Source organism: Wyeomyia smithii, chromosome 3, assembly GCF_029784165.1.
Source record: "Wyeomyia smithii strain HCP4-BCI-WySm-NY-G18 chromosome 3, ASM2978416v1, whole genome shotgun sequence".
In the NCBI taxonomy this organism is placed as follows: Eukaryota; Metazoa; Arthropoda; class Insecta; order Diptera; family Culicidae; genus Wyeomyia; species Wyeomyia smithii.
Genome location: NC_073696.1, coordinates 120904502 through 120916599, shown reverse-complemented (window position 1 = coordinate 120916599; position 12098 = coordinate 120904502). Strand labels below are relative to the sequence as shown.

At 38.5% G+C, this 12098-nt stretch overlaps 2 protein-coding genes across 2 annotated transcripts; both read left to right on the top strand.

The window, feature by feature from the left end:
• Positions 1-3: 3 nt before the first annotated feature.
• On the top strand, positions 4-3129 carry LOC129728521 (uncharacterized). Its single transcript, XM_055686965.1, has 3 exons — positions 4-168; positions 705-1289; positions 1384-3129. The coding sequence occupies exons 1-3, from the start codon at positions 4-6 to the stop codon at positions 3127-3129; spliced, it is 2496 nt and encodes an 831-aa protein (XP_055542940.1).
• A 2578-nt stretch (positions 3130-5707) lies between these two features.
• On the top strand, positions 5708-8180 carry LOC129732155 (cardiomyopathy-associated protein 5-like). The gene is made up of 3 exons (XM_055692715.1): positions 5708-5818; positions 5888-7340; positions 7401-8180. Exons 1-2 carry the CDS (start codon positions 5813-5815, stop codon positions 7121-7123), a joined length of 1242 nt encoding a protein of 413 aa, XP_055548690.1. The 5' UTR covers positions 5708-5812; the 3' UTR covers positions 7124-7340; positions 7401-8180.
• The last annotated feature ends 3918 nt before the right edge of the window (positions 8181-12098 follow it).

Sequence of the window (12098 nt, the reverse complement as noted above, 5' to 3'; positions counted from 1 at the left end):
CACATGCTAGAAAGCCGACTCCAGCGCAATCCAGATTTGAAGGCTCAATACGTGAATTTCATCCAAGAGTATCAGAGGCTCGGTCACTGCCGAGAAGTCAACGAGACCAACGACGATCTAAACCGACGAGGATATTACATGCCTCATCACGCAGTTCTACAACCAAGTGTAGAGTTGTTTTCGACGCAAGTGCGAAGTCATCCGAAGCCAACTTATCACTCAATGACGTATTACTTGTTGGACCAGTCGTGCAAAGCGACCTGTATGCCAGCATGTTACGATTCCGAATGCATGAATATGTGTTCGCGGATATTACTAAAATGTACCGTCAAATTCGAATGCATACGGACGACACCCATTATCAAAGGATATTTTGGAGAGAATCGCCAACCGAAGATTTGAAGGTTCTAGAATTGACAACGGTCACTTACGGAACAGCTTCTGCCCCTTAACAAGCCACTCGAAGCTTGCTTCAATTAGCCAATGATGAAGCCGAAACGTTTCCCATAGCAGCAAGAATCGTCAAAAACGACTTTTATATCGACGACGTTTTGACTGGCACAAATTCATTAAATGAAGCATTAGAAGCGCAACGTCAGCTCAAAGCACTGTTACAAAAGGGAGGTTTTCCAATCCACAAATGGTGCTCCAATTCGAAAGCATTTTTAGATCATATTCCGACTGAGGAACAAGAAATTTTGCAGCCATTGGAGGATAACAACATCAACCAGGTGATAAAGATCCTCGGTTTGTTATGGGACCCTACAACAGATGAACTGTTTCTCGCTGGAAGCATGGATTTATTCAGAGACGCCAGCTTACAGTGGACAAAAAGACGCATTTACTCCGAGGTAGCAAGGCTATTCGACCCACTTGGATTATATTCACCAACCATTGTTCTCGCCAAGCTGTTGGTACAGCAGTTGTGGCGCATCAAGCAAGATTGGGATGATCCCATAAACCAGCAAATCGCTCATCAATGGAACAAGCTACGACAACACCTACATCATTTGAAGCAGTGTTCGATTCCACGGCAAGTAACCCTTAGAGAAGCCGTACGATACGAACTCCATGGTTTTGCAGATGCTTCAGCGGTGGCATATGGAGCATGTCTGTACGTCAGGAATATTTTTCCCGACAACACAGCGACATGCCGATTGCTGACAAGCAAGTCAAAAGTTGCTCCTCTGGACGACTTATCGATTCCGCGCAAAGAGTTGTGTGCTGCTCAACTATTAGCCCGTTTGCTCGACAAAGTGATATCAACCATCAACGTAAACTTTAAGCTAGTAACTTTGTGGTCCGACAGCCAAATTGTTTTGGCATGGTTGAAAAAAAACACCCAAGCCAATTAGAGTCATCGTACGCAATCGTGTAACGCAGATAAGTAAATTAACACAAAATTACGAGTGGAGACATGTTCCGTCCCAGCTAAACCCAGCAGATATTATCTCGAGAGGTCAACTGCCATTCACTCTTACAGAGAATAGAGTATGGTGGAATGGTTCCGACTTTCTCAACGAATCGATCATCACCATGGAACCATGCGAAGAAGTTTCCGATTCTGAACTACCCGAATTAAAACCTGCGATCATATCAACGATTGTAATCATCGAGCTACAGTTACCAGTTTTCGAGAGGTACAGTTCCTTCCGCAAGCTACAAAGAGTCATTGCATGGATTCTTCGCTTCGTGAACAATTCGAGGAAGCAGAAAACCAATCGTATACTTGAAAAACGACTAAACACCGACGAACTGCGTCAATCAATGCTAGTAATAGTGCGAGTAATTCAACACATCGAATTAGGAGATGAAATTCAGCGTCTACAATCGAACCGACCATGTAAACGAATTGGATCACTTAACCCCATCTACGCCAACGACGTCTTACGAGTGGGTGGACGCCTTAACAACGCGCATATTCCTGACGAATCTAAACATCAGCTTATTTTGCCGCATACCAACTCTGTTACTAAGCTGCTTATCCGGACGATGCATATTGAGCAGCTCCATGCTGGTCCCACAGGATTGCTAGCAGCAATTTGTCAACGTTTCTGGCTGACTAATGCACGGGCGACAGTACGAAATGTAACCAGATCGTGTGTAAAGTGTTTCAAAGTGAATCCGTCCAACGAAATACAACTAATGGGTCAGTTACCAAAGCAAAGAGTTACTCCTTCGCCAATATTCAGCATCGTGGGAGTAGACTACGCTGGACCTATCATAGTAAAGCAAGGCACCTATCGACCAAAAACAATCAAGGCATACATTGCTGTGTTTGTATGTCTTTCAACTAAGGCTATCCATTTGGAGTTAGTCTCCGACTTGACAACAGAGGCCTCCATCGCGACACTACAAAGATTTGTCAGTCGAAGAGGAATTCCAACTGAAATCCATTCCGACAACGCAACAAATTTTCATGGGGCCAAACATGAACTACATCACCTCTATGAATTGTTTCGCCAAGAAACCGAAATCGATCGCATCGTCCAGTTTTGTCAAACGAAGGAAATAAAGTGGAACTTTATTCCGCCAGACGCTCCAGAGTTTGGAGGACTTTGGGAAGCAGCCGTAAAATCGACGAAGACGCACCTGAAACGAGTTATTGGAAACGCAGTGCTTACATTCGAGGAAATGACTACAACCTTATGCGAAATCGAAGCAATTTTGAATTCTCGTCCATTGTTTGCTGTATCAAATCATCCTGCTGATCCTGAGGTAATCACTCCGGCACATTTCCTGATTGGACGTCCTATGAATGCGATTCCAGAACCATCATGTAACGAGGTCAAAATCAACCGACTCTCCCGCTGGCAACATTGTCAGCTTATGCGTGAACATTTCTGGCGAGTGTGGTCAAAAGACTACCTCATGAGTTTGCAACCTCGAAAGAAAAATTGGATGACGATTGATAACGTGAGACCAGGTATGGTGGTTCTACTACACGACAAGACTCGGCCCCCATTAATTCGGAAACTAGGCCGTGTGACAGCTGTACATCCCGGTCCAGATGGTTTAGTTCGAGCTGTGGACATCCTAAGCGAAGGAAGCGTCTACAGACGTCCCATCACGAAGCTATCAATTCTACCCATAGAAGATAATCAACGCTTACGCAAAAAATCAGCATAATATTTGAACTTAACGTTGCAACCCGGCAGGAGTATGTTGCGTAACCCGCAAGAATTACTGTATCAACCTCAAATGTGTAGGGTTACCATTTCGTCGGAGGTAAAAATCAGGACAATTTTTTTCCTGCAAAAATTTATTCTAAGCTATTGTTATTTTTTGAGGTATCAATAAATAAAACACGTAATTTGAGATTTGCGTTTCAAAATACGCCAAAAGCCGCATATTTAACGTATTTCTCGAACGATTCAATTTTGCAACTTTGATTTATTTGGCGTTAGTAGATACCTTAAAAAATGCAACACTAGTAAACTGTTGGAAATAAACTCAATTGTCAAAAAACGTTTAACGATTTCAACGACTAGACAATTTCTCTCATTAAGATTCAACCAAAGAAAAAAATCGTTCGAAATAAGTTCGTTTCTTCCTGGAGTCAAGATGAAAGTACTGAGCAATTTTCTCCCTTTTTGAATATCCGGCATCATTCAGAAAAATCAGGACAAATGCTAAAATATGAAAAATAAATCAGGACGCTCCAAATGGTTCTCAAAATCAGGACATGTCCTGCTAAATCAGGACGGATGGTATCCCTACAAATGTGTTACGTCATGATCAACATCGCATCAGAAATTTCGCGAACATTCGATCACGAGAACATTCGAGCGTCACCACGAAAACAAAACACTGTAGTAAACAAATGAGTGAAAAAGGGAGAAGCGAAAACAATAGAAACGATTTGATGTAAACAACATCCTTTTGTTTGGAGTTCTAGAAGATTCGCAAAAAGAACCATCCGTGCTATAAAAGGGACCCGATCGACGCCAATTAATTCAGTATTTTTCAAAAGTGTTCACAAGCGACAAGAACTGCGAAAGCATAAGTAAACTGTTATCAGAAGCTAGTGAAGGTTGAGTAGTTGTGATTACAGTGCAATAAAGTTAACAGTGTTAAAATTAGTTCCTGTTTAACTTTCCGAATCCGAAATAAGTACGACCAACCGAGTTCCTCTTCCGTACAACCGCTACGATTCCCGACACCCAAAGGTCTTCCGATACAGTCCACCGAAATCGAATTCCGATCCGAACAGGATATATTCACGAAACATTGAAAAAAAATATCAATGTTACTCCATTTTACGGTATTCATTGCTCTCAAAACTTACGATAAACATTTTTTTAATGCAATTTATAGCCCAAAAACAATTGCTGTATTGTTTATTTTCAATTTCAATACATCTAAAAAAGTTACATGATATTGAGGTAAAAGTTACGTTATATCGAAGTGTCTTATATCAAGGTATGCCTTATATATATATATATATATATATATATATATATATATATATATATATATATATATATATATATATATATATATATATATATATATATATATATATATATATATATATATATATATATTATTTTACGTTTTTTCTTTGTTCCCAAAGTAACTTGTCAAAAATACCTTTTTCCAAATATATCATTTTATTTATGATATCGCATTTTAATTAATAATTTTTCATGTTAGGTTTTCTGAGCTCTAGTTTTATACAATATATTGATATTCTATGCATAGTTTAATAAAATTTCGAATAAATATAGAGCGATTTTCGGAGAGAAAAACATTCTAGTGACAGGCAGAGTACAATTGATCACATCGTATACCCTAGTAGCCACTAACAATAATAAGCTTTTGTAACAACAATGTTTCTTATAGTGCTGAAAACAACTTACTCTTTCTGTACAACTTATACCCCTACCTTTGTACGAGTATGTGGCGGGACCACCATCATCATCTGTAAAGTCCCTGCAGTGATCTATTTACACCCATAACAGAACCTTCAATAAAATTGTTTTGCTTCATGCATTCAACAGAAATGAGAATGAAAAATCAAACAATTGCTTAGTTACACTTCCAAATGCTCGAGAGATTTGTTGGATCTAGATAAGGCCATGAATCATCGTTTTACGATATTAGACTCACTTGAACTCTATAATGTAGAATCAAACGACAGCAGATATCATAAAACGAATTGAATCAATTGAATTTTGGAAATTTCACAACTGAATCAAAATATTACCCGTAAAACGGTTCTACGTGAAACGGACCAAAGCTCAAGCGAGAGTCAAACCTGCGATTACAGAGTGTTCACATTTTCGTTGAAACCCCGCCGATATGTGATTTAATTCGATAACTTTGAGCCGCAACATAGAAAGGAAAATACACTATTCATAAGTTTTGGTCACCTCTTTCCAGCAAGCACGCAGCAAACGGTGTGATAAAACTGTACATCACATTACACGTCGCATACCCCGGCATCAGAAACCACTCCACCGACTCTATGAAACTCTGCCGGAGGCCCAGTAATTTATCAGCGATAATAACATAGTCGTGCCTGCTCGGGTTTGAACCAGTGGCCCTGAAGCGCGACCCGAGTCTTATTTTTGGTTTTATTTTTTTGATTTTTTTTTCGTCTAGCCAATAAACTCTTTCACCCAAGCTAGTGATATCTATCAGCGCGTCACCTAAAATGCCAACGGAAATAGCGCTCTTAGCAAAGTGATCGGGATGAAGAAATGGCTACACTATAAATGCTTACTGACAGCCACAGAGAAGCATCATTCAATTTCGATCGTTCACCGGATTAGGTCGTATAGCCACAATAAGTGTAACCGGGAGCAGTATGAAGGTTTGTTTCATATAAAATGTTTTTTTTAGAAGCTGAGTTAATACGAGTTGAAATTTTGTTTATCCGCAGAGCTTTGTAATTCTATCCATGGCTATTGCCATCGCACTGGGCGCGGCTATCGACAAGCCGCAGAAGGAAGTGGACGCCAAACAGGATGATGCCGTTGTGGCAGAATCAAGAGTACACGAAAAGCGTGGACTTAGCGAACATCGTTATTCTTATGGACACCACATGGAAATGTACAGCGATTTTAAACCTTCCTATGGGCACAGTGCTGATGATAGTGAAGAGCAGGTAAAATATTTCTACCCAACTCATAAGGAACACAGTTGGACGAATGGCAAGACTACCTATCTTACTAAAAAGGTTCCATACAAAGTGGAAGTTGAGAAACATACCATCATTGAGAAGAAGGTACCAGTTCATGTAGACCGTCCAGTGCCTTATGCAGTTGAAGTCGAACGCAAGGTTCCAGTTTACGTCGAAAAACGAGTCCCCGTACATGTTGATCGCCCAGTTCCATATGAAGTGAAGGTCCCATACCCAGTCGAGGTTGAGAAAAAATATCCAGTGTATGTTGAGAAAAAGGTCCACATTGATCGTCCAGTCCCATACCGCGTCGAAGTGGAAAAGAAAGTTCCAGTCGTCGTAGAAAAGAAGGTCCCAGTGCACGTCGACCGCTTTGTAGCCGTTCCAGTGGAAGTGAAAGTCCCAGTACTCCACAAGGTTCAAGTTGAAGTCCCTAAGCCATATACTGTCCAAATCCCGAAACCTTATCCGGTGTACGTCGAAAAGGAAATTATCAAACATATCGAGCGGCCGGTGCATGTAGAAGTGGAGAAGAAGGTTCCTGTTCCAGTTGTTCACAGAGTTGAAGTTCCGAAGCCGTATGCCATCTACGTGCAACGACCGGTTCTTACTGAGAAGCAACAGCACGATGACCATCACCATCACAGTGAACACGACCACAAGGACGAACCCGTGGCACTGAAAGTAACCGGATTCGTGTCGGAACCGCTTCACCATGACAATCATGATGAAGAGTACCACCACCAACGCCAAGAACAACAACATCACGCTCATCATGTTGCTGAACACCTAGCTCAGCACAAGGATGAGCACGATGCTAACGAAGACTATCACCATCATCAGACTCAACACCATCAGCATCAGCATGATCGTTATGAGCATCAGCAGGCTGCAGAACACCACCATCAAGAGCAGCAGCAACATCACAATGATGCCGAACATCAGCACGAGGAGCATCATCACATTCCGCACTACAAGCGTGAGTCTAAACAGTGAGATCGTTGATTCGTTGAACCAGAACAATCGAACCTATAACTACTTCTCTAGTCTATATCTCTGTGTTCGTAATGCCCGAATGTTTGACACAGAATGATCCTGTTAAATATATATGTTGTTATTTAGTATAATTATACATTTATGAAAGTATGTGTTGTGATAGGTAATTTGATTCCTAACAGAATAATGATGACATCCGATCCAGTGCTCCGATGATGTAATTTAAAAATGAAGTACTCATAATCAACAATTATTAATATGATGTCTTCCTTTTTAGGCAAACACTAGCGCTTCGCGTCAAGAACATTCTTCCCCTGTAAAAGCGAATTTCTTTATTCGCAGAGCCCACCAGGAGCTATCTGGCATCTCTTTCTTGCATCGTAATTCGCGATATCGCTTCTCTATTCCTGCATAGATTTCCGCTGACTCCGTGGATGTGGATGAAAGAAATTCGCTATAAGGCAATTCACACGGGTGACGTTTCACTGCTTGTACGTTTGTTGTTGTTTTTTTTTTTTTTCAAGTTGCAAAACCAAAACACAACCGAACACGAAATCTTTTAATGTCGGAAAACAAAATTTAAAGTAATATTTTATTGTTGTGTTGTGTTGTGTTGATCACTATCTCGTAGATTGCTTTATTGCCCGAATTATTTTGCACTATTTCTCACGTTTTAAATTGGCGTAAGACGCAAACCGTAATAAACGGTTTTTTCAAGAATCTTTTCTTTTGTAATGATCGATAAGATTATTTAACTCAAGTTTTAAGTGTAGGGCGACAGAGTAGTTGACCCAAAACAAAAGATACTTTAGAATTAGGCTCTTTTTATTATTTAGAAGTAACGGGCTCATTTGCGAATTATTCTGTTAACAGGCGGCAGTAAAGAGCGGATCAACATTGTTTTCAAAATACAGATGAAACTATAAAAAATTAGAGATACTCAGAGAGAGAGATAAGCGATGAAAAAACCGCCAATTTGGTAATTAGGTTTCACATGTCAGAGGTGCCAGATCTCTTCTCAGAGCGCTATGTTGACTAACTTTTTCATTCGACTCGTATAACTGATGGTGACGGTAAAAGTCCTGAGGAATAATAAAGTGCATCACAAAAACCGGGATGTTTATGTTTAATTTTATATACCTTCACCATAATTGATCAATATTTTGCTGACCATACGAAGGGTTTGTGAATCACCAGTTAAAAATCACTGTGATAACGCAATTTTGGAGCATTTTCAATACATTGTTTAGCAATAGAACATGAAAAACGTGTGAAAATAAGTATATCCTTTTATGTACCTAATTGTAATACCTCTCAATGTGTTACCTTTCTTATTCGTTTGGCTCAGGTTTTGACATATTCGTTTGGCTCACAACATTCTCTCCGCATATCTCTCCCTCTGATTATTGCTATAAAAATAAAAATAAGGCCAGCTCTATAGAGATAAGTGTCTTTGAATCTACGCACACTAAGAAACGTGTAAACCCGTGTAAAGTTGCTTTTGTTCCTCCAAACTGTAAATCATCGCATCTCGTTGCTTCGACTTTTATCACTTTTTAACATTTTTGGTCGATTATGTTCAGCAGCTTCTTCCGATTTCTGATTACGAATGAAAATATTCATTCAGAAACAAGTTTGAAACATATAATGAGTGTTCAACTGAATGTTTGTCCAGCTGCTAAAAACATAGCATTGCAAACAAAAAGCTATTTATAAATATTTTCCCCAACTAGTGGCACTAATACATTCTTACGTAAAAAGGTCTATGGGCCAATCTCTTTGGGTGCCGTACACAAATTACGTAACGCTAAAAATCTACATATCAGACACCTCCCCCCCCCCCATGGAAAAATGAGTAACGTTCCATACGACCCCCTCCCTGAATTAACGTTATGCAGGACAACTTGACCCCCTCCAAATTTACAGTTTCGAGCAAACATTACAGTTGCGTAGCTGTCTCAACTACTCCCATTCCCCCTATGTAACAATAAGTAACGCAGACTCAACCACCCTGCCACTCCCCCTTCATGCGTTACGTAATTTGTGTACGACGCCTTGTCAGAATGCTTTTATGCTCATATCAAAAGATTTGAAGGAAAAACCGCAAATTTCAAGCAGAAATGCACAAATTCAATGCAGTATTGTAAAGATACTATGAGATAGGTTTATTCTTCATCGATTTTTGGTGTTAATGTTGTTCATTTCCTTTTATATTACGATCTGAAAATGTACTTGCAAATTTTTATTTTTGCCTTTCTCCTAGAAAGGGACTGTGTATGTGCAACTTTTCAATCTCACTCGATTTTCCCAGAGATGGCTGAACTGATTTTCATCAAATTATTCTCACATGAAAGGTCTAGTTGCTCCATAAAACATTACTAAATTTTATTGTAATCGGATTTTGAGTTTGTACGTTATTTATCAAAATGTGAAAATTACTAGAGTTTATTGTCTCAGAAACTACACATCCGATATTAACAAAATTGGTTTTAAATGAACGGGCTGTTTAAAAACCCTTAACTTTTGAATTTTATAAATATTGAACATGTGATTCAAAAGTTATAGAAAGAAACGTGTTCTGGAGATTATTTAATCTCACTCATGTTTCTCAGAGATGGCTGGACCGATTTTCATAAAATCAGTGTCATATGGAAGGTCTAGTTGCCCCATAAGACCCTGTTGATTTTTTTTGCAATCGGACTTTGACTTTGTCTGTTATGTTTGGAAATGTGAAATCCAGCTTTGAAAAGAAACATATTCCGAAGACTACTCAAACTCCTTCACCTTTTTAAAAGATGGCTGAACTGATTTCCACAGAATTAGTGTCAAATGAAAGGTCTTGCTACCTCATAATGCCCTATGGAATTTTACTGTAATCGTACTGTAACTTCGTCTGTAATGTATCAAAATGTAAAAATCATGGAACTTCATTATCACATAAATTACACAACCGATTTGAACAATACTAATATCTCAGGAACGGGATATTTAAGGGTTAACTGATGATTTATTATGATTGAACATCTGGTTCAGAAGTTGTGAAAAAAGTCATATTTGAAATAGAAAAAAAATTCTACTATGAATAATCGAATCCAAAATAATATTTAAGCGAATGATATATAATCAAGTCCAACCTTAATATGAGTACAGTGACGTTTGGATCATACCACGATCAAAAAAAAATTTCGCGTCATATATTTGAAACATATTCATTTCGTGTTATTTGCATGTGTTATGTGTTTGTTCATGTGTTGATGTTATGTTTTAAATGTTTGGTATAGTTTCACTGTTGACTACCAACAATTCGTTATTTATAGTTATAGATAAATTGAAGTGTTCGTGTAAATCTATTTAAACAAATAATAAGTTTGTATGAGAAAGACTAGGTCTCACTGCTAGATAGATTAATTTAGGTTTTTGTTCTTCTGTCACATTTATTATCGCTAAGCACTTGTATTCTTCGGTTTACTGTTGCTGAATATCGGCTTTATGTGTTGAAACATTCATATCCATTGATTCCGTGAATGCTTCGGTTAGGATAAGGTCTATTGAATTCTCGGTATGATGTTAATATAACTTTATATTTACAAAGTTATTAATATGACTTTATATTGCCGGTTTTAAATGACAACGCAAAATGCATCATTCCATAGAGCGTAATGAAAAAAATAAGAACAGATCTGATATTTTCCCGAAGTATCCAATATGTAAAACGCGGTTCGGTACTACGGTTTCGGTTGTGTTTTGGTGGCATGTTGGGTACTACTCAAGATTTTAAACTTGAATTAAACATAAATTTTCAAAATTCAAACATAAGTTTTTTCTACACGGTAAACTTTAAAAGTTTGAGGGAAAAATTCTGCCTTTTGTAACAAATTTGTTACTTAAAAAGTAATAACATTTATCCAAGTCAAACATTTTTCCGAGTCAAGTAACAACACATACTATCGTATGTTTTGCTCATGTTCCGAAGATTCACTTGTCACTTCAAAAGCAATACGAAAAATTCTCCTTCTTGTAACAAATCTCTATTAAAAAAAAAAGCAATAAAATAATCTCCACTCAAGAAACAACACATACAGGGTGTTCAATAAGTTCGAATACACTTTATAAATCAAGCGTATGGTCGTGGGTTAGAATTCGAACTAGATTCGAAGTAGAAATTTGATGTCAAAAAAGACTTTAAGCATGGGTTTATTCTCAGGCTCCCCACCAGTTACTCTTCTTTTACGCTGAAATCTATAATACCTTTGCGTGACTTCCTCTTAACAAAAAAAAATCCCTCTCATCAATAAAACTGGCCAACAAGAACGCACGACGAAACTTCTCCAGGGAATTAAAATTGGTGATATTTGGCAGGAGGAACGAGGCTCGGTACAGAAGTGAGCGCGTAAAAGGGGAAGGGTAGCATGCGTCAGGGGCCGTTCAATAATTACGTAAGCAAATAGGGGGGGGAGGGTGGTTGTGCAATTTTCTTACGCTATCTCACAAGGGAGGGAGGGGGGTGAATTGATTATCTAACTTAAGTAAAACATTGTTAATGCAGTTGTTCAAATAACCATGTTCATGAAAATGTGGACGGTAAAATTCATAAAAAAAATTACGGAAGGACGATTAACGCGAATTAAGGACAGAAGAGGAAACAAAGTATTGTGCTTGCTTCAGGATGATAAAACTAAAATAAAAATTTATATATGCTGGCAGTAAGAGCTTACTTGGGGGGAGGGGGTATCGAAAAATCTTACGATGTCTTACAAGGGAGAGAGGGGGGTTTGAAACAGTGGAAAAATATGCTCACGTAATTATTGAATGGCCCCTTATGCGTTGAACTGTTCGAAGCTAGATTTCGAAAAATGATCTGAATGGTAAGGTAAACACAATGCTCACCTAATTTTTTGAACGTATCTTATAGTATTTCTCAGCTTTCCAATTGTGGTGTCAAGTTTAAAATCGGTGGTTGCGAATTTGCCTAAAA